General features: G+C 47.0%; 11 protein-coding genes across 11 annotated transcripts; 3 read left to right on the plus strand and 8 right to left on the minus strand.

Moving 5' to 3' along the window:
- Positions 1–15: 15 nt before the first annotated feature.
- BDV27DRAFT_165892 (Zn(II)2Cys6 transcription factor) lies at positions 16–2,422 on the minus strand (the record flags this gene model as incomplete). The annotated part of the gene is made up of 7 exons (XM_032074051.1): positions 16–445; positions 501–683; positions 734–1,341; positions 1,416–1,496; positions 1,549–1,862; positions 1,921–2,216; positions 2,271–2,422. 7 exons carry the CDS (start codon positions 2,420–2,422, stop codon positions 82–84), a joined length of 1,998 nt encoding a protein of 665 aa, XP_031925898.1. The 3' UTR covers positions 16–81.
- A 1,275-nt stretch (positions 2,423–3,697) lies between these two features.
- Positions 3,698–4,854, minus strand: BDV27DRAFT_165894 (sodium:calcium antiporter; the record flags this gene model as incomplete). Its single annotated transcript, XM_032074052.1, has 2 exons — positions 3,698–4,615; positions 4,687–4,854. The coding sequence occupies 2 exons, from the start codon at positions 4,852–4,854 to the stop codon at positions 3,698–3,700; spliced, it is 1,086 nt and encodes a 361-aa protein (XP_031925899.1).
- A 539-nt stretch (positions 4,855–5,393) lies between these two features.
- Positions 5,394–6,111, minus strand: BDV27DRAFT_159376 (uncharacterized protein; the record flags this gene model as incomplete). The annotated part of the gene is made up of 2 exons (XM_032072859.1): positions 5,394–5,464; positions 5,517–6,111. The coding sequence occupies 2 exons, from the start codon at positions 6,109–6,111 to the stop codon at positions 5,394–5,396; spliced, it is 666 nt and encodes a 221-aa protein (XP_031925900.1).
- Positions 6,112–6,154: 43 nt separating this feature from the next.
- BDV27DRAFT_159377 (uncharacterized protein) lies at positions 6,155–6,679 on the minus strand (the record flags this gene model as incomplete). Its single annotated transcript, XM_032072860.1, has 1 exon — positions 6,155–6,679. One exon carries the CDS (start codon positions 6,677–6,679, stop codon positions 6,155–6,157), a length of 525 nt encoding a protein of 174 aa, XP_031925901.1.
- A 1,128-nt stretch (positions 6,680–7,807) lies between these two features.
- BDV27DRAFT_159378 (SPO22/ZIP4 family meiosis protein) lies at positions 7,808–11,540 on the minus strand (the record flags this gene model as incomplete). Its single annotated transcript, XM_032072861.1, has 19 exons — positions 7,808–7,827; positions 7,938–8,259; positions 8,342–8,629; positions 8,697–8,816; positions 8,869–9,005; positions 9,065–9,343; positions 9,391–9,536; positions 9,583–9,710; positions 9,760–9,985; positions 10,031–10,066; positions 10,118–10,169; positions 10,226–10,313; positions 10,363–10,436; positions 10,487–10,733; positions 10,787–10,929; positions 10,984–11,034; positions 11,096–11,149; positions 11,210–11,425; positions 11,492–11,540. 19 exons carry the CDS (start codon positions 11,538–11,540, stop codon positions 7,808–7,810), a joined length of 2,676 nt encoding a protein of 891 aa, XP_031925902.1.
- Positions 11,541–11,766: 226 nt separating this feature from the next.
- On the minus strand, positions 11,767–14,367 carry acuM (gluconeogenesis transcription factor RDS2). The gene is made up of 7 exons (XM_032067513.1): positions 13,894–14,367; positions 13,753–13,775; positions 13,583–13,600; positions 13,180–13,468; positions 12,361–13,118; positions 12,099–12,295; positions 11,767–12,048 (listed from the first exon to the last, which is right to left on the minus strand). Exons 1-7 carry the CDS (start codon positions 14,105–14,107, stop codon positions 11,997–11,999), a joined length of 1,551 nt encoding a protein of 516 aa, XP_031925903.1. The 5' UTR covers positions 14,108–14,367; the 3' UTR covers positions 11,767–11,996.
- A 579-nt stretch (positions 14,368–14,946) lies between these two features.
- Positions 14,947–16,383, minus strand: BDV27DRAFT_14606 (uncharacterized protein). Its single transcript, XM_032070515.1, has 5 exons — positions 15,982–16,383; positions 15,807–15,891; positions 15,592–15,756; positions 15,433–15,537; positions 14,947–15,378 (listed from the first exon to the last, which is right to left on the minus strand). The coding sequence occupies exons 1-5, from the start codon at positions 16,236–16,238 to the stop codon at positions 15,226–15,228; spliced, it is 765 nt and encodes a 254-aa protein (XP_031925904.1). The 5' UTR covers positions 16,239–16,383; the 3' UTR covers positions 14,947–15,225.
- Positions 16,384–16,622: 239 nt separating this feature from the next.
- Positions 16,623–18,820, minus strand: BDV27DRAFT_130900 (basic helix-loop-helix domain-containing protein). The gene is made up of 2 exons (XM_032067514.1): positions 18,333–18,820; positions 16,623–18,274 (listed from the first exon to the last, which is right to left on the minus strand). The coding sequence occupies exons 1-2, from the start codon at positions 18,394–18,396 to the stop codon at positions 16,998–17,000; spliced, it is 1,341 nt and encodes a 446-aa protein (XP_031925905.1). The 5' UTR covers positions 18,397–18,820; the 3' UTR covers positions 16,623–16,997.
- Positions 18,821–19,606: 786 nt separating this feature from the next.
- Positions 19,607–21,803, plus strand: BDV27DRAFT_14622 (uncharacterized protein). The gene is made up of 5 exons (XM_032070535.1): positions 19,607–19,656; positions 19,735–19,876; positions 20,002–20,113; positions 20,270–21,451; positions 21,601–21,803. Exons 2-5 carry the CDS (start codon positions 19,821–19,823, stop codon positions 21,721–21,723), a joined length of 1,473 nt encoding a protein of 490 aa, XP_031925906.1. The 5' UTR covers positions 19,607–19,656; positions 19,735–19,820; the 3' UTR covers positions 21,724–21,803.
- Positions 21,804–22,228: 425 nt separating this feature from the next.
- Positions 22,229–23,245, plus strand: BDV27DRAFT_146633 (uncharacterized protein; the record flags this gene model as incomplete). The annotated part of the gene is made up of 4 exons (XM_032070607.1): positions 22,229–22,408; positions 22,455–22,900; positions 22,942–23,032; positions 23,102–23,245. 4 exons carry the CDS (start codon positions 22,229–22,231, stop codon positions 23,243–23,245), a joined length of 861 nt encoding a protein of 286 aa, XP_031925907.1.
- Positions 23,246–24,337: 1,092 nt separating this feature from the next.
- Positions 24,338–27,225, plus strand: BDV27DRAFT_146634 (cytochrome c oxidase assembly protein CtaG/Cox11-domain-containing protein; the record flags this gene model as incomplete). The annotated part of the gene is made up of 9 exons (XM_032070608.1): positions 24,338–24,528; positions 24,579–24,648; positions 24,712–25,153; positions 25,894–25,967; positions 26,031–26,653; positions 26,715–26,883; positions 26,938–27,036; positions 27,091–27,146; positions 27,201–27,225. The coding sequence occupies 9 exons, from the start codon at positions 24,338–24,340 to the stop codon at positions 27,223–27,225; spliced, it is 1,749 nt and encodes a 582-aa protein (XP_031925908.1).
- Positions 27,226–27,519: the final 294 nt, after the last annotated feature.

Consider the following 27,519-nt stretch of genomic DNA (forward strand, 5'->3'; position numbering starts at 1 on the left):
TTGAACAATCATTGTTGAGATTAGAATGACCATTATAGAATGTATGATAGACGACAGCTTCGTCTTGCAACCTGATTCTAACTACATCCAATTGAACGTCTCCCAGAAATTAGAGGTAGACGCTTCATTCATGAGTGCTTCAATGACATCGTCGCTGATCACCATGGACGCGGCCGGATCATCTAGAGGGGCATCTTGCGGGATAGGGTACTCAGGGGCTGATGTCTCTGGCTTAGACGGTTGAGCCATATAATCAGGGAAGACTTGGCGTATAGCTCCGAGAAAGATGCCTCGAAATATGGAGGCAGATGGGTAGGTGTGCTGCATCTGCTCCAAGACCATCATACACAGCTCCAGCTTGTTGAGGGCCAACCGCCGAATAAAACCATCAGACGACTTGCAATTGAGAAGGTGCACTTGCATAGCTGGTACGAGCAATGGAGGTCTATGGCAATCAGAGGGATTTTTATTAGCAGAAGGAAGAGAGGCGAGGAACGTACGTCATCGGACCCCCGAATTCTAGAAGCTTTTCCCGAGCTAGGTTATCAACAATAGAATTTGTTTGTAAGGCAGCGGTGTCCATTTTGTTTCGTATTTGACTTTGCCACGCCTGTTGTTGAGCCGCCGGTAGCCCTTCTGGTACCTTAGTGACAAAAGGGCGGTAGAATGTAATGAGTAAAGCTCTGTCATGATCAGCATCTCGCTCGGATGTGTAGATAAAAATAATACGAACTGGTAGTGTAACTGCAGATGATACGCATAAAAGGTTGCTAGACGACTTCGGTCTGTGGTGGGATTGCCCGGAAATTGAAATAATAGGATTTCTGCCTCGATTGCTTCCACCTGCTGAAGCGATGGGTAAGGCCCAAATGGTCGGTAGCTTAGGCTGAGGACGTCACCTAGAAGCTTACTCAAATGAATCATCGTCACCCAGCAGTCTGCCAATCGTGGCAAATCGGCCGGTATGTAAGCACTAGTCACTGCTTCAGGTAGTCCGGTCATGTCGCTTAGCATGTCGACAGAAGATGGCATTACTGTATCGCAGTCACGCAGGTCGATTCTGAGGGGTCTCCCCATTGTAAGACTTAGCCAACGATCTCGAAAGAAACAACTCCACCAAAGACGACGCCACAGACACTGCTGCCTTTCGGGTATTGAGGAATTCGACCAGGCTGAAGATGGACAGCGATGCAAACCCATGATCTGGCAAAGACTGATTGCCGTACCAGTCCAATACCATGGTTTCATATGCAGATCTACTTCGGAGTGATAGAATCCCAAGAGAAGAGCTGATTGCAATAGAACAGTGTTGTCAGTTCCGTCACTGTTATGATGCATACACTGGAGGTTAACCAGCCAGTTAGCCAAGCCGATAATTATGTACTCAATGTAGGTTCAAGCCACAGAATACGTACTTTGGCACGAGAATACATATCGTATTTCATTGCCTTTCTCGATGAGTAGCCCTCCTGTTTCCACGTATCGGTAGATATATACTACAATCAATATTAATAGAAGGAATTGCTGAGAAAGGGGAGCTTGACATACATTTGCTGCAACAAAGAACATGCTCCATAGCAACAGGAGGTTACATTGATTACTTTCCCCACTAGGATAAGAGCTGAGCACTGATGTCACATCAACGACTGGTAAGATAGGATGCACGTGATGGAAATATGCGCGGAGAAGCTCGTCGCACGTATCACTCCGAGGCAGGTTAAAGACGCCCTTATACTGAAGGTATTCGCGGTCCTCAGCAGACAGCGGAGTCGACCTCTTAGGCTGAAGCAAAATATGCCGTTGGACAGGTTGCTGTGGTGGCGAGCATAAGTCAAGTACACTCCCGAAGCCCGGAGACTCGCCTAGCCAAAAAGTCAGTTATATCAACATTAAGGGTATCTTAGGACTTGGGACACAGACCAGTATAAAACGGCGCCTGGCCCGCTCTCCTGTTTCTTCCTAGGGCCGTAGTTGCAATCTCTGCCCCAGTACGCTCCTCATCGAGGCTTCTGTTCTCTTCTGGAGACGTATTGATATTATTGCCACCTCCCACTGACTTTGGACGTTCTATTTGTGGGGTAATCGGTGCAATGGTGAACGCATCTGCTGGAGCAGAAGGCCGGGGCGGCATCGACCTGCGGGACTCCTCTGCAATCCGAGGGCTGTTCTCCGGACCATTTTGCCGTATATGAGGTACAACTTGACGGATCCGAGGTCTATTCACATTCAGCTCTGGGTATTCTAGGCATATTATGGCGTTCAGGGCTTACGTTGTTTGCGCTTTTGCTTGCGGAATAATACATTCAGTACCGTCTTGCGTGCAACCAATACACGGTACGCCAGTAACTGTAAAGCTGCAGCGCACTTTACGCTGGCGGCAGTGTTGGCATGCAACTGCAGATCGATGGCGACGTGCCGACATGGCGGATCGGTTATCTTTGCATATGAACTGGGGTTGCCGAGAGTCTGGGGAAGAGCGTCTATTTCGTACGGAGTACCTCGGAATTGTTCTCATGGAATATTCCGGGCTGTGATATACCCATCTCCGATTGGTGGATGAGGACTTCGTGCCCCACATCCTCATTCACCCCACCATGCCCTAAGTTATATAGTACGCATCCAATGCTTTGGAAGATCTTTGCGATACCACTTGGTATGCCGTGCTTATCAATTCCCTGGATTTTAGATACTTGGCATTCGAGGTATCTCAGAAGACAGTTATCATGTAATCCTGCACATGTATCACTAAGGGGGCGATCTATAGGACTTTACGCTGCCTAATCATTTCTTCATGAATCAAGGGCTGTGATTCCAAACGTGGACAAGTAGGAAAGCAAACCGACAATCTCGTGGCACTTTTCTGCGCTCAGGTCCTTTGGATGTGTCACACCAATGGCCTGGCCTATTACGTGCACGTTGCAGTGGCTTGGTCTCAGCTGGGTAACAGCCTTGCCCAGCCTTAGGAATCTGCTTACCACAGGTTTGGTTTGTCTCTCTACTATGGAGTGAGACATGTTGCGACAGAATGTAGTACCAGGTAAGCAATGCTTTTCTGTCTCGATCGCCAGTTGATGTCCAGCATCGCATAGCATGCACTACTAGCGTGGGGAGGACAGCATAGTCAGTCATATCAGTGGCGGTTCCGAACACCCACCGCCTTCTGCCGGTGGGTGTTCGGAACCGCCACTGATATATGCTATTCTTCGTGAGTCATTGAAGCGCTACTTCGTTTTGTACACAGACTACAAGTGTCAAGCTGACGGTTACTTCTTCAGGTGAGATTGTCGTCGTCGTAGAAATGACATCGCTCCAACGTTTCACAAAGGCAAAGACGGGATTACCACCCACATTCATTCTATTTGATTTTTCTTCAGTTATCCCAGGGTGATGAATGTTAATTCAAGTCGTGGGTGGTGTCATAGATGAAGTATTAATACTATGTCTTTCAGCGGAAAGGTAGAAATAGTTAAGTTGGAATGATCGGGAAAGCCAGTTGTTGATATGAAGGAGGTATGGTGCGTATAAACTCTAGTTTGTATCGGATATACATGGCATGTCTATGCCTTTGGTTGGTACGATATCAGTCATCATCCATTTTCTATAGGTCCATCTCTCAAGCTGAGAGACCAGAGGTTTCCCTTTGAATGTCTTGTACACTAGGTCCCTTGTATATACATGGCCATTGGAAATATTGTACTCATCTTCTATACACAGTAAACTCAAGGATCAAGAAAGCCACATACATCACCAGGAACAGAGCGCCTACAGCACGACTTGCGCGGACAAAGACAGCCAGAAAGAGCATCACGGATGATATCCAGGTAGAAAAGAGTTCGAAGAGCAGGACACGGTCTCTTTTGTCCGCTGAGAGTCCTGCAAGAGCAATAACCCCGGCACACAGAGTCAGAAGGAAAATATTGCTTCCTGCTGTGCTGGCTACCACAATGCCACTGTGTCCACGAGAGCCGCTGATAATGGCAACCATTTTTTCCGGTAACGTAGTAGCGAATGACACCACTGTGAGGCCAACGACAGTTCCAGAGAGGTGAAAACAATCTGCAATTACCGACGCACTGCGTGACAAAAGATAACCAGAGATGGTGAGCGCTAACAGGCCCATGATGAGTTGGGAGATATGATAGAAAAGTGAGCGTGGAGCGCGCTTCCTAGAGTCAAGGATCTCCTCGTTTGTGAGAAGAGGAGATGTTTCTGACTCATCCTGCACTATATTACCTTGCGGCCTGGATGGGAGATACGAATGCTCATCGTCGTTAGTATCATTGTCGCTGTCGCTGTCAGAAGCTTCTGGAGGTTCCATCACTCCTTTATGAATTGCATAGCAAGTACATATCGTATACATTAGAAAGATCGCCATTAGTACGCCACCAGTGATTTTGTTCAACATGTTGAAGTAAGCCAGGATGGAGAAAGCGGTTGTGATTGATAGAAGCAACGCCGTATATACCTTGGCACTCCGGTCGAAATCTATCGGCCCAGGGTGGAGTAAGAGGCCAAGGGAAAAGGCGCCTAGGATATTCGAAATGGTGGAGCCCATCACATTCCCTATTGCAAGTGGCGATTGCTTTTGCAGGACCGCCGCAATGACGACGGCAAGCTGTAATCAATACAGTATTAGGGTCATGGGAACAAGAGCACATCATACCGTATGCATATATAAGTACATACCTCCTCATATTCAGCACCCGCAGTCAGTACAGCAATAAGGGTCTGGGAAACTCCCAGACGCTGACCGATAATAACGGTGTGGTCAATGAACTTATCAGCGCCGTAATCTAGCATGAGTACCCCGGCAGCAAATACCGCTGCATTGAAGAGTAATCTATCCCAGTTCATGGCGCGTGCAGACTATTCCGTTGTCTGTCGTCGATGTTGAGGGATTACGATGTGGGTTATTAGAGATTTGTCTGGTTGAATTCCGTAGAAGGAAAGGATCTGATGTAGGAAGGAAAAGGTTCTGACTCAGCATCGCGAGAGTGATGATCAAGATTGCAGCTTCGGTGAGACACACTCTCCCTGTTTATGAAGAATAAATATACCCTATGCTTATAGCTTGCTGCTTGGTACCGTTGAGTTACAAGATTCGATTGTATCGACCGATACATGACGGCGAAGGCCAACTATCCACATAGTGGTTGTCCCTCTTCACGTCAAAGGGTCCTAGCAGCCGATCGTAACCACAGTTACCAATCCATGCCATCTGCTACTCCATCCTACTAAAAGCCTTCTCTCTGTTCAATACATTCTCCCTGCTCTATCCCTTCGCCACGCTCAAAGCCAGACCCGACATGCGTATGTGCAGGCTGCCAATCGAACATCCAGAACCCGAAGCAAAACACAGCTACTGCCTATACTCTTGGTGCTCGTGCTCTGTACTAGATGTTTGAGGTCATGACAATCTGCATGGGTTCCTGCGGGGCTGGTATGATATCCTCTTCAGAAGGGCCTTTAGTCATGTTAGTTTGTGGTACTCGAAATGTAGAAGATGGAGATCATACATTGTACCGTGAGCACAATCCTCTTACTTTGTGCCCACGACCTAAACTCGCATGGGTAGGGCATCTTCGAGTTGATCCTTTCTTCTAAATAATCGTACTGCCCCCTGGGGGAGACGGCTTCCTGACCCGTTCCGACAGATTCAGGCAGCAAATTGACCATAGCCTCTGTCATTCTAGTCAACCCCACAGTGGCTCTATGCTCATCAACAGTGAACCCCATATCATAGAGGTTGTTCGCGCTTGATATTACCCGGTCGTATAATATGACCTTGGACTCCTTGCCCTGCATCGAATCTGTCGTTGCTACTTTGGGTATACTCGTCTTATCCAGAAGGCCATATTGTTTTATCCGAAACAATGAATGACGGATACGGGCAGCCTGGGCTTGGTAAAGGGTCACGATAGTAATATCGCTGGCGGGGTATCCACTGTGCTTTTTGTTCGCTATGAGGAGGCGAAGAATATGCAGGCGATGAGCATCATTGTGTCGTGACTTTGACGCATCATCAACAATACAGCTTGAGCCTTCAACACTCACAACGATATTACCCAGGTCTATATTCTCTCTCTCTTCAAGGCTGTATACCTCTCTCATGGTGTTTGGAAAGCGAGTATTGACAGTGATCGCATTGGTAGATTCATGGCTTTGCAACATCTGCCCATACGTTCTCCAATTTGGCCACGAAGCGAATACATACAGGGCGGTAACGGAACTGTTCCGTGAGCCTGATCGCCGGATGTTTCATCCTCATGAGGCGTGAGGGGTGCGACAGAGATATTTGTTCAGCGAACTCATTGTATCTAACTTCATTCTGCAATGAGATCACTGTTGGTTTGAGCTGCTTCTCATCACTACAACTGATGACTCCGCAAACTCGATCTCTGTGGAGTAGCTTTGTCAGGGGTACCCACGCGTTGGTTTCGCACTCCTTAGTGTCCTCATCTCGGATGACAGTGATCCCCTGCGCGTTCACGCCAAAATTGGAAGCAATCATACCGTCACCGACATTGTTATTCGTGGACACAGGTATTTGTAAGTTTCGAATCACCATTTGGGAGACCTTTTTGAAAGCTAGAAGTGCCTTACTTCTGTCTTCAGTCGAAAAATCATGGAATGACGTGGCTTGTAAAAGCTCAATATAACAACGAACCTCGGCGAGCATGTCAACTTAGTCATATCCAGAAGTATCATCCATATGTGTAGCCTCAGGGCCGCCATCCCATTCTGAGGATAGTGACATTGTGCGAGCTCTGGTAAGAACGTCAGTGAAAAGTATTTTCGCCCTACACTGTTTCACAACAGATGTCGAGATATGTGGTAGTTCCCATCCAAGAATCCCACATGGAAAAACAAGATAAACATGGAACAAGAAGGTAGACTTACTAAAGCCAACTCCCTTGGCTGGAGAAACAAGAGACACAGTAAAAATAACTAGAGTTTCCATCGTGTCAAAGTCAGCTTCTGATGAGGTCTTCAAGACAAACACTACTTTCAACTGGAAGAAAACTAATACCCGACTAAATCCAAGGTACGATTTCTATACATTCGGTGACACAGATCTCATGTGTTGGGAAAGGGCAGTCATGAAAAGTGGACAGCAAGAAACGCGCGCGCAATAACCGTGACTAGACGTTGAAGATGGAATAATGAAAATGGGATGAGAAAGGGAAAAGAAGAAGAGAGAAGAAGGAAGAAGAAAAAAGGAAGAAGGGAGGTGAAGAGAGAGGGGAGCGCTCGGCAGTTAATTGAGCTACTGAGTAACAGAATCTTGATTTCAGGCAGGGGAAAATATAGGTAACAAAGAGTTTTCACGGAAGTTATTAGTGAATAAGAACTGCTGCCAGTCAGGAGTTGGTTGGGGACCATTCATCAAGTACTCGCAGTTTCTAGTGAATTGATGGCAATGAGGCACATACCCCGTCCTGGTAGGAGGGTAGCCAGTAATCCAATGTAGACTGATCGTCCAATTACAACGGTATTTGGCGATGATCAAGTAGGTAGGTGGCTAAAATTCTATACTCAGTGTACTTGTAGAGTAATCAATGTAGGGGCATCGCGGCGCCACAACGCAACCGGTCATAGTACATACCTGGATAAACTTTGATGTTCGTTGCGGGAGAGTAATGAACCATTCCGCGAGAAAGCACAAGGTTCAGGGGTGATAGGCGTGTACTAAAGAGATGTGTGTGTGCTTGCAGCATGGATAGCGCTGGCCATCTTGCTCAATGAGCTTTTGCAAAAGCATATTATCATTATTCGAGTCCTCATAGTCCTATAGCACTTGGGACAATCACACGTAGGTTAAGCCCACTATGAGTACTTATAGTGGTCGAAATTGGTAAAGGGTTAGTCTACAGAACAAACAGTATACTAGGACAATTTCTGAAGATTTTCTCTCAATAGCTTCCCCAACAACGCACAGTCCTTCTCACCCAGATCAGCCAATTTGATGGCCTTCTCTGCCCATCGCTGGCAATCGTCGCTTTCAGAAAGCAAATAAAGATCCACCGCTCGATTAAATGACATTGTTGCCATCCACTGAATTTCATCGCTTGGGTAGTGCATGGTCGTACCGTAGAGGTCACAAGCTGAGGCCAAAGCCTGATCAAGGGCCGACTCAGCGAGGCAGTATTCTGATGCGTCTAAAGAGAGTTGGAAGAAGGTATGGATGTAGCGGGGAAGAACGCCCCGGGCTGTTGCGCCATCTAGGTACGGAGACGTGGAGGTGCGGAGGGACAAGTACTATTTTCTTAAGATGGAATATCCCGTTAGCCCATGTTAGTAGTATCATAGCTGATAGAGTATTGAGTATTTTAATGAATACCTCAACAGACTTAACAATATATGTTGCCGAAGCTCCACAACGGAGGATGCAATCTAAAAATATAGAACCGAGTTTCTCGTCGATTATGCTCTTGGACTCATCAATTATGGAAGGCACATGATCCCATTGGTTGAAGAATATCGCGCATTCGAGGTCAATTGACAAAATTTTCCGATAGTTTTGGAGCCATTTACTATGTTGGTCAGTTGTATTATCAATTTGTGGTCGGCTCCAAATGTAAGTTCGGTAGTGCTGAGCAAAATTTCGGACATTTTCATAGTGTTGTCGCTGCTTTCCGTTAACCTCTAATATAATGCTTGGTCAATAGGATCAAACAAGCCTTCCAAAAGGGCACCATCTCCTTGCGAGCCTCTGTTATGATTCTAAAGATCTTGATACTGTCGCAGTGCAGATAGTGTTGCCTAAGACCCGACTGCTTCTCAGAAGTCATGGTCTTCCTTTGCAAGTCTGTGAACTGGGAATCCAACGTCAGCAATCCACAATGGCATAGACAGATAATAACATACTTGCATGGACAGATCCAGTAACCGTATCACTAGCCTGGAATCGCACGAGCGTGCTTGAACAGCGATGTTATAGCTCCTCTGCGAAAGCCACTCAAGTTCAATGGCCGAAAACACAGTATTTTGTTCACTTTTGTGTGCTGTTTCCGTGTTTGAATACGTAGCATTAAGTACTGTGGCTGTCTGATCCATGACGTACCTGCTTCAAGTACACGTATAACCTGAGCTAAAAGCCCATCATTCTCTTCCACCGTTCCCGTGTTTCCTATTCGTGCCGAGACCAGACAACCTGCAGCTATAAAGAGGCTTGCAATATACTTTCCTTCCAGGAAGCTGTTATGTAGATTATCTACTACATGCTGGACACATTTGGCTGCCAGCAAGGTTTGCCCAGATCGAAGGGCTTCTGCTGCACATGGCAAGAGGTATGTTCTGCCAGTTGCACCCAGCTGAAAGAGCGAATCGAGATAAAAGTGCCCTTGCCATAGTTAGACCATGTATGTACAGAGAATGTCCACTCCCCACCCTGAGTAAAGTCTTTGTTACTTAATGCCGCCTTATAAATCAAGTATAGCGCTGAAGGGCATTTCCTATACTCATCTGCCATATTGTCAAGTAGCTTGTACGCCGCGCACACATTTAGATTATCCGATGCACATTCTATATATCTTCTACTTCTTGTTAGAGTGCGGATAAGCCATATGAACTATAACTCACTTGATGAATATCGTTTTATTTTCTGAAGAAAGTTGAAACATGACTTCTTCGAGTACGACGGAGCACCAGTGTTCTGCAACGCGGAGATTGCCTTCGGATGATACTACATCGACGTATTTCCATATGAGCTATAACTCGTGTCAGTAGATTGGGCCCCATAGCACATGGGGTCATTACAATCAGGCAAGCATTTGTAGCGTCCTCGCTCAAGAGGGCTCGACCACATTTGGATATTCTTTTCATTGTATCACGCAAAATACTGCTACTGTTCGGCATGGGGAGGCGACTATTTGTCAACGTCCAGACCAAGTGGATGAAGATTCGTTCAGTCCACTCTTGCTGATTGGATGTAGCAAGCTTTTCAGCTAGAAGCTGCTGCAATCCTTGCACATAAAAACTGGTCCTGCTTTCTATCAGTATATAGCCTCATATATTAGTGTTTACTCACTCGTGATCTCGAACTTTCTGGAGGTAAAACACTAGTCTGTGCCTTTGTTAGACAGTTTTATGCCATAAGCCACGGTGTGTCACATACGTTTTTAACTCTGCCTCGTTGGGATTCAGTATATCCAGCATGTCTCGTAGTACTTGAAGCCCGTCATAAGCATCGAAACATATATACTTATACTTTGAGTTCACCCACTTTGAAGATACGCATTGCCATTCCAGTGTCCTTCTCTGCCTAAAATCTCAAGTTGAAGCGCCTTGACAGCAAACTCATGGGGATACCTCTATAAACATGGTCAAAACTAACGACTCCGGTAACTGTCAGTTCCTTACTTTTTTAATAAGGTTCAGGGCTTTCTGGAGACGATCCTTAGCGAGTGAGCTCTCGAGTTGGAGGTTTGCTCGAACTACGCTTCGTTAACTCTCATACGAAGACTTCAACCTGGTTGAACCCTACTAGATGCGTGTAAAATGAGTAGTTCATCATTGTCAATGCTCTGGGCCATATGACTGTGGTAAAGCTCCCAAGCTGACAAGGCCCTCTCTAACCATTTCGCTGCGTTATCATATTGGCGGTCATCGAGAGCAAAACTTCCGATCTTATAGCATAACTCAAAAATACGTCTCTGGCCATATGCAGTAGCTATCGCCGGTATCTTCGAAAACAAATGGTCTGCTATATCGGGCCTCCCTTGCAGCCAGGCCTTATCTCAGCATGTCAGCCCTGAATATAGTCGCCTGGGGCTTGCATATTTACCAAATGAACTCGAACCATATAGTACCCCACCGTAGCTGATGTTATTTGTGCCTTATCCGAGCTATCCGCCGATCTATCGAGTCTATCCAAGCGAACAGCTACTATCTCGATGATCTTTTGGCTTAGTTCAATTAACCCATGTTCTGTTTCCATTAATCAACATCTGGCTGGAAGACAAAAATACGACAGGGGAGTACCTGTGCAACTTTGGCCGGTTTTCATTGCTGCTTCCAGCACTCTTTGGCTTCCTAGACCTTTTCATGAGAAACTGCCCTCTAGAAATATGTAACACATGATATATTAATATACCTGAGCCGTGACTTGGCGCAGCGCGATCAAGCATGAATAATGCAATGGCGCTCACTATAAAAATGAGTCAGGCGGTGTCATCGTTAATTGTAGACAAATTTCTCATGCCTTTACAATGAGTAATGTTCCCAATAATCGGTATCATGTGGGCAGATATATTCCACAACCTTGCCCCATGGGCGGCTAATTGGCGACGGATAGTAATCGGAGGAGCCGTGAGTAGAGGAAGGTGGCAAAGATGTTCATCGAGTGAGTGGAATGCATCGCTCATTGAGATCATGCCCTCATGAATATTGTTCTGCAGGTGCTGCAGTAGTTCTTTGGCGAGTTCTGTGTGATGTGTCAGAAATGAGACATTCCGCAACCAGTGAAAGAAGCACTCTGAAAGTCGCTCACCTAATATTGTTTCAGCTTTGACTTCAGAATTGCTTGATGCTGTTGCCATGTCCTCGAATTTAGCAGTCTAGTTCTTGTAGATGATCTTGCGCGCCTGACTGTCAAATAGAATGTTCATATAAGGGGAAACGGTTATTGCCAACTGGAAGCTAATACTCAGATGTGTCCTGTGACTGGTTTGTTGGATTACATTACACGCTACAATTCCAGAAGATCTTCCTTTTCGGAAGGCCATCCACATGATCAGACTACCATCACGTTATTCAGGTATCAAATCCAGGCAAGCAAATCCCAACCCATTGTTGTTCCCGCTATGAGCGTTAGGGAGAAAGAGTGAAGTATGATACAATTTTAACGAAATGTATGATGGGCTTAACATTCCAGCGCGTTCAGCTGCTAAAGCGCTTAGGTGGGCGTATATGCCGAGTATGTCCATTCGAAACCAATAAAACCCCAAAAAGTCCTACGCCGACAGCAAATTGAAGCAAAAAATCAAGACATATATTCATCGACTCTTTCGTTGAGATGGCAGGAAATTCCCAACAATAAGAGACGGACTAAATTGCGAGTCAGACAGGAAAAGTATAGCGGCATAATATTCACTTACATATTGTGCGGATCTCTCCGGATTGTGAATGAAAAGCAGCAAGGAATCCCATCGCCAGGAGAACTAGAGTCAGGACTTTTCAATGTGCAGCTTGTGAGCATTGCTTTTTGTGTGTTATCAAAAGCAATTGCTCCAAATTTCTCCCAGTAGCTCACAAGCTGATCTTCCACAATAATTTCATGAATGGCCAGCTTGCCCTAGTACACGAGGACGAGTCAGCTTAATCCTTCAAGAAGACCAATACCACCATCACCGGACTTACATCTCTTAGACTTTCGATTGGGACCCCGATCAATTCTGCCATCTCCTTATTGCCTCGAAAGATCTCACCCGTACGCCTCCAGCAGCAAGCCGGAATTGCCATACTAGCGAAGACACGATCGTATTCCATCAAGCTCCGTTCAAACCACATCTCCACAAGGATGAGTTCGATATCCGTCAGACTTTGCATTCTCTCTCTGAACTTTGGCCTGAATTTATCGAGTTGTCGGAGAATCTTCTGCCGCGAGGCTTGCTGCAGATTTTTTTCCATATATTGGTTTAACCTCGCGTAGCCCTTTACGTAGTTAAATGGCCTGAGAAGGCCGGCATCGTATTTAGCCTTCAGGAGTTTGTTCATTCGCTCTTCCGGTGGATCAGACCCGGAGGGATCTGCTGCCGTCATGTAGTACGTTTCCCGCGCTTTATCATTTACCGCACCACTAATTGGGCCCTGGATTGATTCGCCCTGAGAAGGTTGGTTCTGGGTCAACGGCGGCGGTTGCGATTGCTGGAGTAGCGCCGTGTTAGGTCCCCCACCGAGTGTTGCCATCGAACTGATCAACGTCGGGTCAGAGTAAATCCCTTGCAGATCATCATTCTGGAACATTGACCCATCATCCAAGAGACTGTTACTCAGAAAGTCACCAAGAAGGTTGTACTCATTTGTGACCTCCGGAGCATTGAACATATACGAAGGATGAAAAGTGTGCATATCCTGAAATTGGCTTTGACCGCCAAGCCAATCATTGTAACCGAGAACTTGATGAGGTAGAAGTCAACAACAACCTAAACAAAAACATTTACCTACTTGGAGACTTACGTGGCTGGGAAGTTGCGCCGGGAGCTTGACCTGAAGAGGAGGGGAGATTGCCGTGCTGCACAGACGACGATGGAAGCCCGTTAGGGAGGATTTGCTGACCGGCAGCATCCTGGACATCGACATTACTAGTCATGCCTTGAAGGACGTTCGAAAAGTCATTGTTCTGCACGCTTTCGTCATCTGCTACAGAATGTTCATGTTCACTCCGAGCGCGCTTCGAAGGTTCTCTAGGTTCGTCATGGCACAGGTGGCCAATATTGCGCTTTATACATCGTGTACACGGCCGCTCCTTTATTTTCCAAAGGGAAAGAAAAGAAAACAAGTGTCAGCAACTCTCGTGCAAGGCAACCGTAATAGGTTTCACAAGGGTGAGCTGTGATGGTAAAGTTCAGGAAAGCCGTACCGAATCGCAAGTCATATGCTGTACCACGTGAAGAATTGCCCTTTCGTCAGCAGATAGATTCCGAGGGGTTCTATTTACTCCTTGCTTTGTTTTTGCGAGGGGGAAAGCAAATTGGACGTCCGGACAGACGACGAGTATTGCTGAACGGGGTGTCAAGGGAACAGGCTTACCGATCGCCGACAGTAGACGCATGCTAAAAGAGTGGCAACAGGATTAGCGTCGTGGACTTCATGCCCGCGGAACGGCAAGGGGAGTGTGAGGATCCGCTGCCATTATCCTTGTACAAATGCATGGCGAGGTTGTTTGCTTACCATGATTAACCTTGCGACGCTTCTTGGGGCTGGCGTGAGTCCCCGCAGCAGCGTTTTCACCTTTGGACGCTGGAGAATTTCGCGAGTTATCTTTGGCGGTTGAGTCCATTTTGATAGCGTCTCCCTCGGCCATATTGTTCTTCAGATTTCCTAAGGTACCATTGCCGGATTGTTCGGGTCTCGTGCCCGTTTGCGCAGCGTTTTTCTCGGTCATTGATCACTGGGCGCAAAAGCGGTTGCGCAGAGCCGGCTGTTTCGTTGTCGCTATCGGCTAAGGGACACAGATAAGAGCCCGGTGGGAACTTGCAGACATTAACTAACGCTCAAAGACAGAGAAAGCTCGAATGCATTGTAGGAAAGTAATACTTGAGTGTCTGTCGTGGCGCGAAAGTATGTATGTATGTATGTATGGTATGATGATACACGCGAACGGCGATTGCGATCGACTCTCAAGGTTTCCCCGCTGGTGTGCGGGACTTCCACTCGGACGGGTTGTATCTTTTCCCGAGCTCCTCCGCATTTCAGCTGCGGGAAACGCCCCAAGATGTCCCGATGCATTCTCTTGACACCATAAATCTCCTCAACCTCCCCAACTCTCCCTCGGAACCCCAAAACTTGATATTCAACAACCCAGCATTTCTGCATGTCCATATGTGACACAGCTGTACCTCGGCTGGAACACCTTATACACTTGAATCTTACCCTCCAGGTTGAATTAAGTTATATACCAATTATGCTTTCTAGTATTCCAAGGTATCGGAGTGTTCTAATATAATCCAAGACTCATCAATCTAAGTTCACCAGGAACGAACATGGCACTTTCTAACGTAAACATATGCCCAGGCCCTCCAGATTTGGAGTTGCTCCATACTAGTACGATTCTATGCTCTGACGCACAGCCACCTCGTCATAGTGCGCCAGATTAACTCCCGTGATCTAGACTAGACCAAGTTCCCTGACTAATCTCCCTGTCGAAATAAGGGGCTTTCCAACCTTCACCGTACCATGCATTCTGTGTAAAGACTAGCGATCTGAACCGTATGATGGCTGGTGCTTAAGTGCCCCGTTGGTGGCGTTTTCATAGCACGCTCATACAGAAAGGCTGAAGAGAAATTACGCCCATCACATGCGTAGTACTGAAATGATTCTTCAGGAATCAGCCCATTGTTCAAGGGTCAATGCCCTGGGTCAAGCCGTTGCAGTCATGCACCTGCAATACGAACCGGAAGGTTCAGCTGAATGATAGGCCAGCTTGACTCGGGCGACCCTGTAGCTGTGGTAATACGATATCAAGTTTTATGAAATCCCAATCCGGGTCAAAGTTCATATAGCTCAATCTTCGGGCCGGCACGTTAGGCTCAAGGCGGTCTGAGACCGTGTAATCACCTCACTTAGGCCTGCCAGAGGAGCTGTATTACTCTGCATGGATTTGAGATGCCCATTCAGCTGCTTTAACAAGTCCGCTACCTCAGGGTCGGTTTCGAGCTAAAGAGAGCACGTTAATGGCAGCCCGACAATGAGAGGAGACCGTGTTATTACCTCATCAAACGTAGTATGCAAATCGTTTTCGTCAGCGAGTATGAACTGAGTATGATCTTGACTCTGCTGACCAGGAACGCTGAGCTGTCGAAGTACGGGGTGTTCCTTTCAATAATCAGTGAGAAGTTTCGCGAATTCACAGCAACACAGTCAGCTTACATTTTTCAGCTGCCTCTTCCGTTCTGCTTCTGCCCGCTTAGCATTCTTCTCCATTTCCTGCAATTGCTTCGTTTCCTTCGCAAGTAATGCCTCCTCTTTTTCGATTTCAGCTTTCAAGAGATCAGTGCTGTCAGTGACGGTAGCCAAGCTCGCCTCCAGGGAAGACTGTTGAGTATCAGTATTGGTTTGCTAAGGCAGTCGAGGACGCTTCGTACGTGTTCTTTAAGTGCAGCCTCGTACTCGAAAACTGAATCCTTTGTTACGGGTGGAAATGGCATTCTAGGTAGGCGCTTTCCGAGACTAGAGAGAAAAGGTTTGAAAGTTAGGCCATTAGTTTACCAAGAACAGAAGCAATGATAGGAGAAGACATAAAAGATTCGAAATGCATACTTCTTCACTACGGCCTGAACTGCCGCCTGCGCTTCAATGCGTTTTCGCTCATTTTGTTGACGAACTATGACCGGGCGCTCGAGAGCTCGAAACATATCGCGAACCTTCTCTTGCATTGGCTCTGGGAGCGTAGACCATTTAGATTTGATCGTTCGTTCAGAGACCCGACGAACTTGGGGCTTCAGATAAGCAAAGCGCTTCTTGCGCGTGTCGTCTTGATCATGCCCATCACCGGAGCTCTTTCGTTTCGGAGGCATTGCGACTTGATCAATCGAAGAGCTACAGGCCCTTGGGCCAGGTTCAAATTGAATAATGACAAAGAAAAGGTACGAAGGTATTGTGGTAGTGATGTAGATCGATGTCAACGTCAACGCGCGATTGTTGATCTTGCTGCAGCGTCACATGCCAGAGAAACAGAATGACGCTAAACTAGTTTGAGCGCCCCGTGGGGCACTCCAGCTGACGGCTGCAGGTACGTTTGGAACTATCGCGTATCCTACGATAAACGCTACCTCGGCGATTTTTTCTTGTATCTTTGATTTCTTGTATGTTTCTATTGATTGTCTTGCTGTAGAGTAGAACTTGGAAAGGTTGTCGGTTTGTGAGAGCCTTTACATACCAACACATATTTTATACCCATGCCCAAATGCAAGGGCATACATTCTCTATAGCCGAATATATATCAGCTTCCTATTATGCATACAAGACACAGAACATAAGGCTCGGCTCTTAGGCCTGAGCAATCAAGGGTATTATAAGGCGTGAAGCACATCGTAACAGCAACGAGACAGGCTTGAAAGAACAGGAGGGAAGGAGAACACATAGATATCTTAGGGGATAGATCATGATCGCCAGATAATAAACGCCCGGTGAATCAAACGTTCACAATGTACACCGCCTAACTCGCTAATCGCTTCAGTTCAGAGAACTCGGTAAAATTGCCTGTGCTCGAAAAAGTGTTCGACAGGGTAGGAAGAAGAAAAGGGTACGTCATAGTCGCATAACAGACATACGCGTTATCGAGGCATAACCAAGCCATTCATAGCTTTCATGTCGGCTAGCTGCGCCTTTAGAATCTCATTCCCACGAAGTATCTCCTCTAGCCAGTCTGCAGCTTGCGTAAGCATGGCACTTTTGCTGAAGCCTCCACCCTTCAACCCAGGTACAAGCGTGCACAAATCATCGAATCCCTGCCTAATCAAGTTTCTGCGTTTTTGCTCAGACAAAATGTGATTACTGCGTTTTTGTTCCTCTGTGAGATTCTCCCTTGCTGGTTTGGCACCCTGCTGAACTTTCGATTTTCGGATGGTCTCAGTTGACATTCGCCGATTCTTGCCGTAGCTCGTACTCTTGGATCTTCTTGACCTCGGTTTCGAGTCATCCTCCGAGTTCTCATCCTCTTCTTCCTTGATCAATGTCCTTTGCCGTTTCTTAGGTTGCGATAGATCTTCTATGCTGTCTCTGTATTCCCTGCGTAAATCACTGAGTGGCCCGGTTGCATCCGGTCCTGTCCAATGAGCACTGTGGTGACCGGTGATACGTTCCGGACTTGGTGCGCGAGTATTGGCAGCACTGCTTTGGGGCTCAAGTGACTCGAGATGGCGAAGCAACTCCTGCGTCTGTTCTTCTACGTTCGGCTGGTCAGGCGGTGCCACATATCCTTGGTCCATAAAGCTGACATCAGAACCCCAATGAAGGGGCCGTACTTTGGCAGTGGCTTGTTGCTCTGGTGATATTGGATCTCGTACATCGAAGAGCATTTCCGACGTATGATAAGCCATCGGTGTGCGTGCACCAGTAAACGTGTTCGATTGTTTGGATGACACTGGTTGCGGTTGTTGGGGTTTTACACGACCATTCATACGGGAATTATTGTAGTCCATCTCTGGAAAAGAGGAGAATGGGTGATGTGCAAAAGGAGGAACGAGTCCAGCCCCATTCATGCCGTTCTGATAGAGCATGGAAGCAGCCGCAAAGATATCCGAATTTGAATGGTTAGGTAAAATGTCCATCCCAGATTTATCTAGGCCACGGTGAGGAAGTGACGGTTGTGAGAGAGAGGTTGTGGAGCCTTCGAATGTTGGAGGCAGTTCATCTGACCATTCAAAGTTTGTCGGCCCAAGTGACTTGTTCTGTTGGCCCTGTAGCCAGAAGTCGTTCGTGAAATGGTTGGAATTCATAGTCGTGAAGAAATTATCAAGCATATTAGACTCATTATCATCAAGAAGGGCTGGCCCGGGAGGAGGCGCAGGTGCAGGTTCGTAAGGAGTATCCATGGGCGAAAGAAAGGAATCTGCAAGGTGAATGCGATTAGACTGAGATGTTATGTGTCAGACTTCGGTTATACGTACAGCCAAATGGTCCCGGTTGAGGGCTATCTCGTCCACTACGAGCCTGAGGGGCGTTCATATTCATTTTAATGGGAAAGAGAGAGTGAAAGAGAAAGGAGCGACAGTGTAAAGTGTGGAGGGGTAATGGCTTTTTGCTTGTGTCGCTACTCTATTGTTGAGAGCCACGTCGAGAGAGCAACGTGAGCATGCCTTGATCGGCCAATGGTCTGGACTTGTACCCTCAAAATCCGGGGTCGTATAAGGGTACCGATAAGTGGAGTCCTCGGGCTCGTCTTGTCCTTGATGTACGAGCAGGGCCTTTTTGGAAAAACCGAACCGCAGATATATGAGTTCACTTGAGTGTAGGTATTAATCAAACACAATACCGAGCAGTAGCATTAGACGAGGACAAGGTTGGCCTGGTGGATGAAAGGCCCCCGCATTGATATCATATGGGAAAGAGGGAGGAAAGAGTTAGTTAGTCGTCTGGGGATATGCGATGGTGGAGAGAGCAGCAGTAGCATTGGAGTGGAATCCGTCGGTCTTTTCGACTCGATCACATGCAAAAAATCTCGCGCTCGAACAGAAAGAAAAGGTCGCGTGACGTAAAAACCATACCAAAAATACCCCACTGGTGTCTATCAGTGTTGTTAGAGTTTCCGTAATACCGGGGTATTGTGACGCTCGGTCCTATTTCCCAATCCCGCTAGAAGAGGGTCTCAAATCCATGTCCTGCATGAATTGTCTGCTCTCTTTCTCTCCCCTCCCTTCCTCCTGGTCCATAAGTCAGGCCAGTATAACACCTTGCAGACCCCTCCCCCTCAGTTCCCCCTTATCTTCGCATTACTATTCGGAAAAGACTTTTGTATATAACTACTTCTTTTTTTTGGGGAATTGTTCATCTACTCTTTTCCTCGTTCCGCTTTCTTCGGCCCACAACCAAGTGTACTCCGTACGGCCCGGAGGCCCACGGGGTTTATCCCGCGGGACGACTCACGTACCACCCAATTTTGCGGCTGACAGATGGAGGATCGGCCACCAAGGGTTTAGTCCTACCCCTGAACCAGCCTTAACAGACATGCTTTGGAGGTCCCCAAGGACCGAGGTTCAAGATTACGTTGCACGGCTCCACGCTAGGTCACACCAACGCTACCAATAGACCGTTATCAGGTAGGAATTATTCAAGCTGCTGCCACAGCAGGTGTTTGTGCTAGTTTTCCCATTTCGTATTCCGTAATCTCGTCCAATTTACATGATCTCCGTCGATTGTTGCCTCAAAGAGATCTGGATTGACAGCGATCCATGCTAAGTTCTCCGTAAGGAGTAGGTACACCTCGTCTGAAAGGTGTGTTTCGCTGCCCATGCTTTATGTACAATGATCGGCTATACATGGCTAGGAGGGATTCCTGACACCCCTATATAGTTTAGGGTGATATTGATCGGTGTGGTAACCATCTTCTACTAAGAAGTGGTCATGAAAAATTGCCATTGAATGGAGTTCTGAAGACCATGGATTCTATAGGCCTCACGGGTAAAGGCCGAAATAAAACTCAATTGCTAAAACCGTACGTATTACCTTAATTGTGATGCAGTTTAGGCGTCGCATACGATCTAGAACGCTGGTACACGTTACATTTTCTGGGGTGCTGCTGAGATTGCTGACTGGACTGCTGCTTGTGTATCGTCACAGTATCTTGCGTGCGTATGCCATTGGTTATTTGTCCTCCACCACTCCGAGGGTTATATCGTCTTTACGGGAAGTTTGGAGGAATGACTTGAACTATCAACAGAAGTGCAAAGTGGTAGGTTGTTCCATTAGTGGATACTTACATTATTGAAATGTTTCTTGATCATCTGGCATCTGCCCTTCCTTGACCCATATATGACTTTTGCGGCCCATGATCTACTTGCCAACTACAGGATTGGATAGACGTTTTAGACTAATACTTGGGTCACAGTTAGTTCGTGCACTGACGAGTGCAATACGATTGGAGAGCTTCCCCACATTCTGTGCTTCTCTTGTTGGGGGTTCAACAGTGTTTCCCCTAGTCATTTTTCAGCTGGCTGAGCTGTTAAGGCAAAGGCTTGGCTTCAAAAGTAGTCGATCAGAATCTGCCAATTTTCTACGTCTATGTCGACTTGTCTGTGCTTTTCTATCCGCGTGGTTGAGCTTTGAACTGCTGAACCGAAGACCCATAAGGCTGCAAGGAGATGAAAGGACGCTCGCTGACTATGAAAACAACGACGCTGCTGGGAGGCAGCATGGATGCAAGAATACAATACATAAAAGGCCTCAGTTTGCGGGTAGGACGATGGATCTGACGCTTTTTAGCTTTACCAGAGCAGTGGATCTCGTAGCCTGCATCATATGGGCTCGATGGCGAGGGTGGCGGAGCGCTCGGGGTCGCTGGAGCTGGGCAGAATCTCTGGCGCCAAAGCTTGCGGATTCAGGCGTATTTGCCGCTAGTGCAGCAGTCGTGATGTGGGCATGGTTTTACCTCCCCGAAAGGTTGCCAAAGTCTTACGGTAAATGGATTGGAGAGGTAGCCAAGGTGGATTCACGGTTGATTGAAGCACTTCGCCGAGCCAGGAGAGGGGTCTTCGTGTATGGGAAAGACACGGGGCAAGCGCCTCTACTCGAGTCCATGTGCAAGGACTACGGCTGGCCTATAGAATGGGGAGATCCCTCCAAAACCGTTCCTATTCCCTGCGAAATGGTACACATGAGCTGTGGCCCTAACTGTGAGAAACACGCCGTATCTCGGTTCGCTCGAACTTTTGGATTTGCCTGTGCAACATATATACCTTTACAAATTGCCTTTCGTCTCCGGAGATTGAACTCGATAATGACACTCCGCCGGGCCGTATCTGATGCCTTGCGCTCATCGGCATTTCTTGCTTCGTTTGTGAGTATTTTTTACTATTCCGTCTGTCTCGCCAGAACCAGAATCGGACCGAGAGTATTCTCACGAGATGTGGTAACACCCATGATGTGGGACTCCGGGCTTTGCGTTGGAGCTGGATGTTTGATGTGCGGCTGGAGTATACTTGTAGAAAGCCCCTCGAAACGGCAGGAATTAGCATTGTTTGTGGCACCTAGAGCTGCCGCAACCGTGCTCCCAAGGTTCTACGATAAGCAGGTATGGTTCACTCCGTTTGATTGCTTACCTGCATGTTCTCCAATTCCCGTGTGACACCTCGTCTTGTGTTGCAATTTCATAATTGCAATCTGATTTCCCGTCATACCTTGTGTAATCCCAGAATTCAATGAATGCTAATCGGTCTTTAGTATCAATATCGAGAGCGCATTACTTTCGCTGTCAGTGCCGCTCTCCTTATCACTTGTCTTCAAGAGCGGCCTGGCATGGTAAGAGGCGTTTTTGGCAGAATTGCAACTAGTGTCCTGAAATAATGAATGATAGAGCTTACTACGACGATGCGCCATACCCAGAATCTTCTTCGACGTCTTGGATGTCATTGAAGAAGCTTTTTTTTTTTTTTTCCCGTTGTATTACTAGAAGAATATAGAGCCTTCTTTTGCCCCTTCATTGATCCTGTAGTGCAGTACTACGGTAAAATCGATATCACGGGCCTATGCGCTCAACTCGAAGCAGAGTTTAGACGTGATGCCGTCTTTCTAGGCATGGAAAATAAATTGAATGTCGGAATACCTCCCAAGGTACCTGGTACCTAAGTCCCTTATTTAACCACGCAACGGTAACGAAAGTCACCAAATAGAAGAGTAAGGGTATCATGCAGCGGTATACAATTACTGCCAGGCCACTCCACATAAACATTCCAGGATCTTGACCGATAAGCACACAGGTAGCCTAGTTACTGACCTTACTGATATATAAGGTTTGATCCTTCTGCTGAGAGCTCATCTGGGTTTTATCATGATATCAAAGAAGTCCAGCATGTTTGACTTGAGTCTATATCTGTTTTTCTTTCTCTGGGAAACTTTGGCTGCAACTCTAGCTACAATATGGCTGAGACGGAATATTAGTAATTCAGAATTCGCTTTGAACACTCCTCGCTTTTATCCTAAGATAAATGCCTTCACCATCCCTTTCTCTATATTATGCCGAGGCTATGACGTTTGCCTTTCTTGAAGAGCTGCTATAGGGGTACACGGACTTGGAGCTGGCTCATCACATTGTATCCTCGCCGTCGTACGTGTCTTCCTCGCGGGTATTCAACCTCTCCTCGAATCTCATAGCCAAGCAACATGAGCCTTCAGAGGTCGAGGATGCTTTGAAGGCTACCGAAGTCGCCGGCCAGCTTGGGATCCGCGGTCCTTCCGTACGAAATATAATCAAGAACCAAGAAAATGCGTACACTATCATGGATCGGGCCAGGGGAACTACGTTGGACGTCGTCTGGAAGGAACTGGGCTGGTTCATGACAGCTAAGTTTGGTCTGCAGCTTCACCCGCTTCGTGAAAATTCTCAGGTCTGTTACTTCACCAACTGCCGGATCGCTCGCCACAGGCGAATGTTGGTCTTTCTGGCTGGAAGATCACTACGGTCTTCCGGCGAATCCTGGCCAGCCGATATTGCCCACTTCTTCCGATTCTGGGCGAACTTTACGTCTATGCGTCGAACGATGCAAGCATCAAAACAACCTCAAGGACAGACTCATCAGATTTCACTGTGGGGTGGCCAATGACCATCGAGCCATTCATCTTGACTCATCATGATCTTGCGCCGCGCAACCTTCTGGTTTCTCCTTCTGGTCAGCTCCCGCTCCCTTGACTGGGATCTGGCTGATTTTATCCTGTTACCTTTGAGTACGCATCCATGTACAATTTCAACATTCCTCAGGACTGGGGTTTGATGGCCCCTTTACGGTGGCATCTATTTGCCTGGATCGCAATCGGCTATCATGAGGCTGACGCTCGCCTGCTACGAAAGATGCGTTCTAAACTCACATAATTCGCTATTGGAAGGAGATACGAACTATTGGAAAAAGGAGGCCCCCAAAGATACCCTGTAACCTGATTTGTGAACTCCACACAGTTTATTTTCGTGTTCTCAATGGTTTTATAGAAGTAAACATTCACTGTTTGCCTGAATCTCTGGCGCTTGCAGAAGGAGACAGCTCCGACAGGTACTAAGCAGTCCAGTATTAGCTTAAGACTCTAGGGCAATTTAGTCGTATAAACCGAGTCTTACAATATATCCAGAAACACTACATCCAGCTACAATAACATCAGCAAGTCCATTTCAGACTGAGCTTAGTCTACTCATATACCTTAACTCAGTCATCAATCCACCCAAGACCGGCATAACCATATAAGCAATATATTCGCAAGATATAACCTTTAATCCCTCAGTAAAAATACTTACTCTCCCCTTGGACATTATTGCAGTGAAATCAAAATCTAGTCACTTATTCCAAGGACATTGTGAAATTATAAGTTGGTCAGGGAAAGAGCGTGATACATGTAGTTAAATATCAAGAAGTTGTAAGGAGTGAGTGTACTTTGTACTATATCTAGAGGATTCAGGAAGTAGGAGAGCAAGAGAGAAGGAAGAGAACATGCTGACACACTTCAATTAGGGGCTGTAGTGGGCCAGGTTTTCACAGCTAGGCCTGTTATTATCTCTTCTCGCGGTATCTTGACTTCCATGGTGAAGCAGCCAAAGAAATGGTTAATATGAAGTGGGGCAGGGGTCAACGGACTCGGTATACCTAGGTGTTGAAGGGTGAGTAAATTACCTGAACTCGGTTCACCCTCTCAAAGCAGCAAAACCAGGATCAGGCAGGAAGAAGTGCTCGCAGTTTTTTGCGCGGTGGAAAACACCTACCAGGCTAGGCACTCCTACTACTAACACAGTAGAACAATAACTATAGGGTTCAAGTTCACTGAACGAATTTGTGCTAATTGGTTGCTGGCATGCATCAAAGTTCGGCCTTATCGATAAGAACGTCTGATCGCCAAGGTTGGATCACGTGCTGGGAGGCCTTCGATATTGCAAGGTGAGTTCTCCGCATATATCCGACTATGCATCAAGTCTGTCGAAATGTATGGTCGCATAGTCTCTCCGTGGGCCCGGTTTACGTTACCGGGAACAGGCCTTCGGCTACAAACATCTACAAATGCGAGATGTTTCGAGCCAGGGAAGAGATACTTCTCTCGCAATCCCTTTTTAGGACAAAATGCCTCCGCACCGTTTAACACTCCCCAGGCTCAGAAGCGGAATGCATCCACACTGTATTATTATCGCACTGTGCTCTTTGCGGCTCATTTCTAACAACATCTAGGTACTATACGGCGAGTCTTATTCTCGGAACGGTTGCGCTCGCATACAGCTCCGTCCCTCTATATAAAATGGTGGGTATCAATCGCCAAGCGCCCATTTATCCGCAGCAGGAGCTGAACTCTACGGTTATGTAGATTTGCCAACAGACTGGTTGGGGTGGTCAGCCCATCCTTACTCATCGTGGAGGAGACGCCGATACCGCATCTCGTGTGACGCCAGTAACAGACGCTCGTCGACTCCGAATTACGTTCAATGGTTCAGTCTCCGATGTCTTGCCGTGGAAGTTCACTCCTCAACAGCGCGAAGTCCGGGTATTGCCTGGTGAAACGGCGCTTGCCTTCTATACCGCAACGAACAAGGGTCCTTCGGATATCATTGGTGTTGCAACATACAGCGTAACGCCCGGCCAGGTTGCCCCGTACTTCAGTAAGATTCAATGTTTCTGTTTCGAAGAGCAGAAATTGAATGCTGGTGAATCTGTCGACATGCCTGTTTTCTTTTACATTGACCCGGACTTCACGAAAGACCCGCAAATGAAGGGCATTGACACCATCACACTCTCATACACCTTCTTCAGTAAGGAAACGGCTTGCCTGCAGAAGTAATATGTAACGGATTGCTGATACAAAACAGAAGCGCGATATGATGACAACGGAGTTCTCAAACCGATACCAACAAACTGATTACATAGACTGATTACTGTTTCATCCCTATCGAAACGGCAGCGCTTGGATTGGCCACCTCCTAGCTTCAGTAGATAAGGCCATGTCGAAAGCCTGGTAGCCTGATATGGCGTCGACGAAGCGAGGTTGCCCAAGCAAGCACAATAATCGTGAAGTGCCAGGTTAGGCTCTGGCGAAATACCTCGTAACCTATCTCCATATCGGGAGATCTATGGGCTCCTGGGGAATTTGTATCTCCTCTCTAGAAAGAAGACACATAGATGTATCATAGCAATGGATATCTGTACATTACGTTTTGCTGCTTGGTGACACCAACCATAGTCTCGTACAGTTCAATTAGGTGAAAATTGCCCGGAATGATGGCGTGTACACTCTCTTCTCAGTGGCAGCGTATTAAATGGCTAAGTTCTGTGGCACTATCTATATATTGAGAGGCTGATGATCTACTATTTTGTACTGGTATCTATGATGGTCAGCGCCCGTGCACGGACCACCAATTAAGCTCGCGTGTCACGACCTTTCCGACGCGTCTTGCTCTCCGATCAATCTAAGCTATCTTTACATTTGTGAGAAGCACTCGATAGCCTCACAACACCGTAACAGATACGAGAGCACTAAAGATGGCTTTGCTAGTAGACAAGCTGCGACCACGCTCGCTGGACGCCCTCTCATATCACCATGAACTCTCCGCGCGCTTGAAGTCACTGGTAATAAGCCTGAACCAGATTCTTGTTAAGAAAGACCACCAATTGACATCATCATTGTTCTAGGCACAAAGTGGAGATTTCCCCCATCTACTTATGTACGGACCATCAGGTGCAGGCAAAAAGACCCGGACAATTGCGACACTAAAAGAATTGTACGGCGCGGGTGTGGAAAAGATCAAAATCGATGCTAGAGTCTTCCAGACGACGAGTAACAGGAAGCTCGAATTCAACATTGTATCGTCTGTATACCATTTGGAGATCACACCTTCGGATGTCGGAAACTATGACCGTGTCGTCGTGCAGGAGCTGCTCAAAGAGATTGCGCAAACACAGCAGGTCGATCTCTCCGCAAAGCAAAGGTTCAAGGTTGTCGTTATCAATGAAGCAGATCATCTGAGTCGTGACGCCCAGGCAGCTCTGAGACGGACTATGGAGAAATACAGTCCCAACCTGAGACTGATTCTGTTGGCTAATAGCACTTCGAATATTATTGCTCCGATTCGTTCCAGAACCCTGCTGGTCAGGGTTGCGGCACCAACAGAAGACCAGATCTGCTCCGTGCTTAGCGCTGCGGGCAAGAGGGAAGGCTGGCCGGAGGCGCCTGGACTTAATAAGAAGATAGCAAAGGAGAGCGGACGCAATCTCCGACGCGCGTTACTCATGTTCGAAGCTATCTATGCTCAAAGGTATGATCGATCGGTATTATCTTCCATTCTTGGCTCTAGGCTGACCCTATTCGACCATTAGTGAGAAGGTGACAGAGAACACTCCGATCCCACCGCCGGACTGGGAGGTGCTCATTTCTATCACGGCTGATGAGATTCTGGCTGAGCGGTCGCCGGCTCGACTATTGCAAGTCCGGGCTCGCTTGTACGATCTCTTAACCCACTGCATACCGCCTACTACCATTATCAAGGTCTGACTGCAAAGCGATAAAGAATTATCTGGTCAACGCTGACTAGTATCTTAGACCCTCACCTTCAAGCTCATCGCCAAGGTAGACGACGCTCTGAAGCCCGACATCGTTAAATGGTCTGCATTCTACGAGCACAGAGTCACACAAGGAAGCGTATGATTCCCGATCCCAACTGCAAACACCGAAGGATACTGACCCATCTTACAGAAAGTAATCTTCCACCTCGAGGCCTTCGTCGCCAAATTCATGCGCATATATGAAAGGTTTGACCCCATAGTCACACTACAGCCAAGCATTCACACTAACAATACACACAGTTACCTGATGGGCATGGACTTCTAAACTGTAGAAAAAAGAATAAAAATTAGTAATCCACGATTTATGATTGTTCTGTATAATATGTGACAGCAGCCTTACTTGGGAGGTGCGCATTGCATGGTTTCTGCGGCGGGATACAGATTCAGGTTTTGATGAGTTCGATCGGTGTTTCTGTATGGTATCGCAAAATAAGTCGGTAATATCTGCAAACAAAAGCTTCAGTGCTCGCTTAGGAATCGGGATCGGAACTTACGTAGTCTAGAATGTCGTCGTCCACTAGGACCAAAGCCATCCCCATGGGGAAAAGGGTTGAAGACG

The sequence above is a fragment of the Aspergillus caelatus genome (genome assembly GCF_009193585.1).
Source record: "Aspergillus caelatus strain CBS 763.97 unplaced genomic scaffold BDV27scaffold_130, whole genome shotgun sequence".
In the NCBI taxonomy this organism is placed as follows: domain Eukaryota; kingdom Fungi; phylum Ascomycota; class Eurotiomycetes; order Eurotiales; family Aspergillaceae; genus Aspergillus; species Aspergillus caelatus.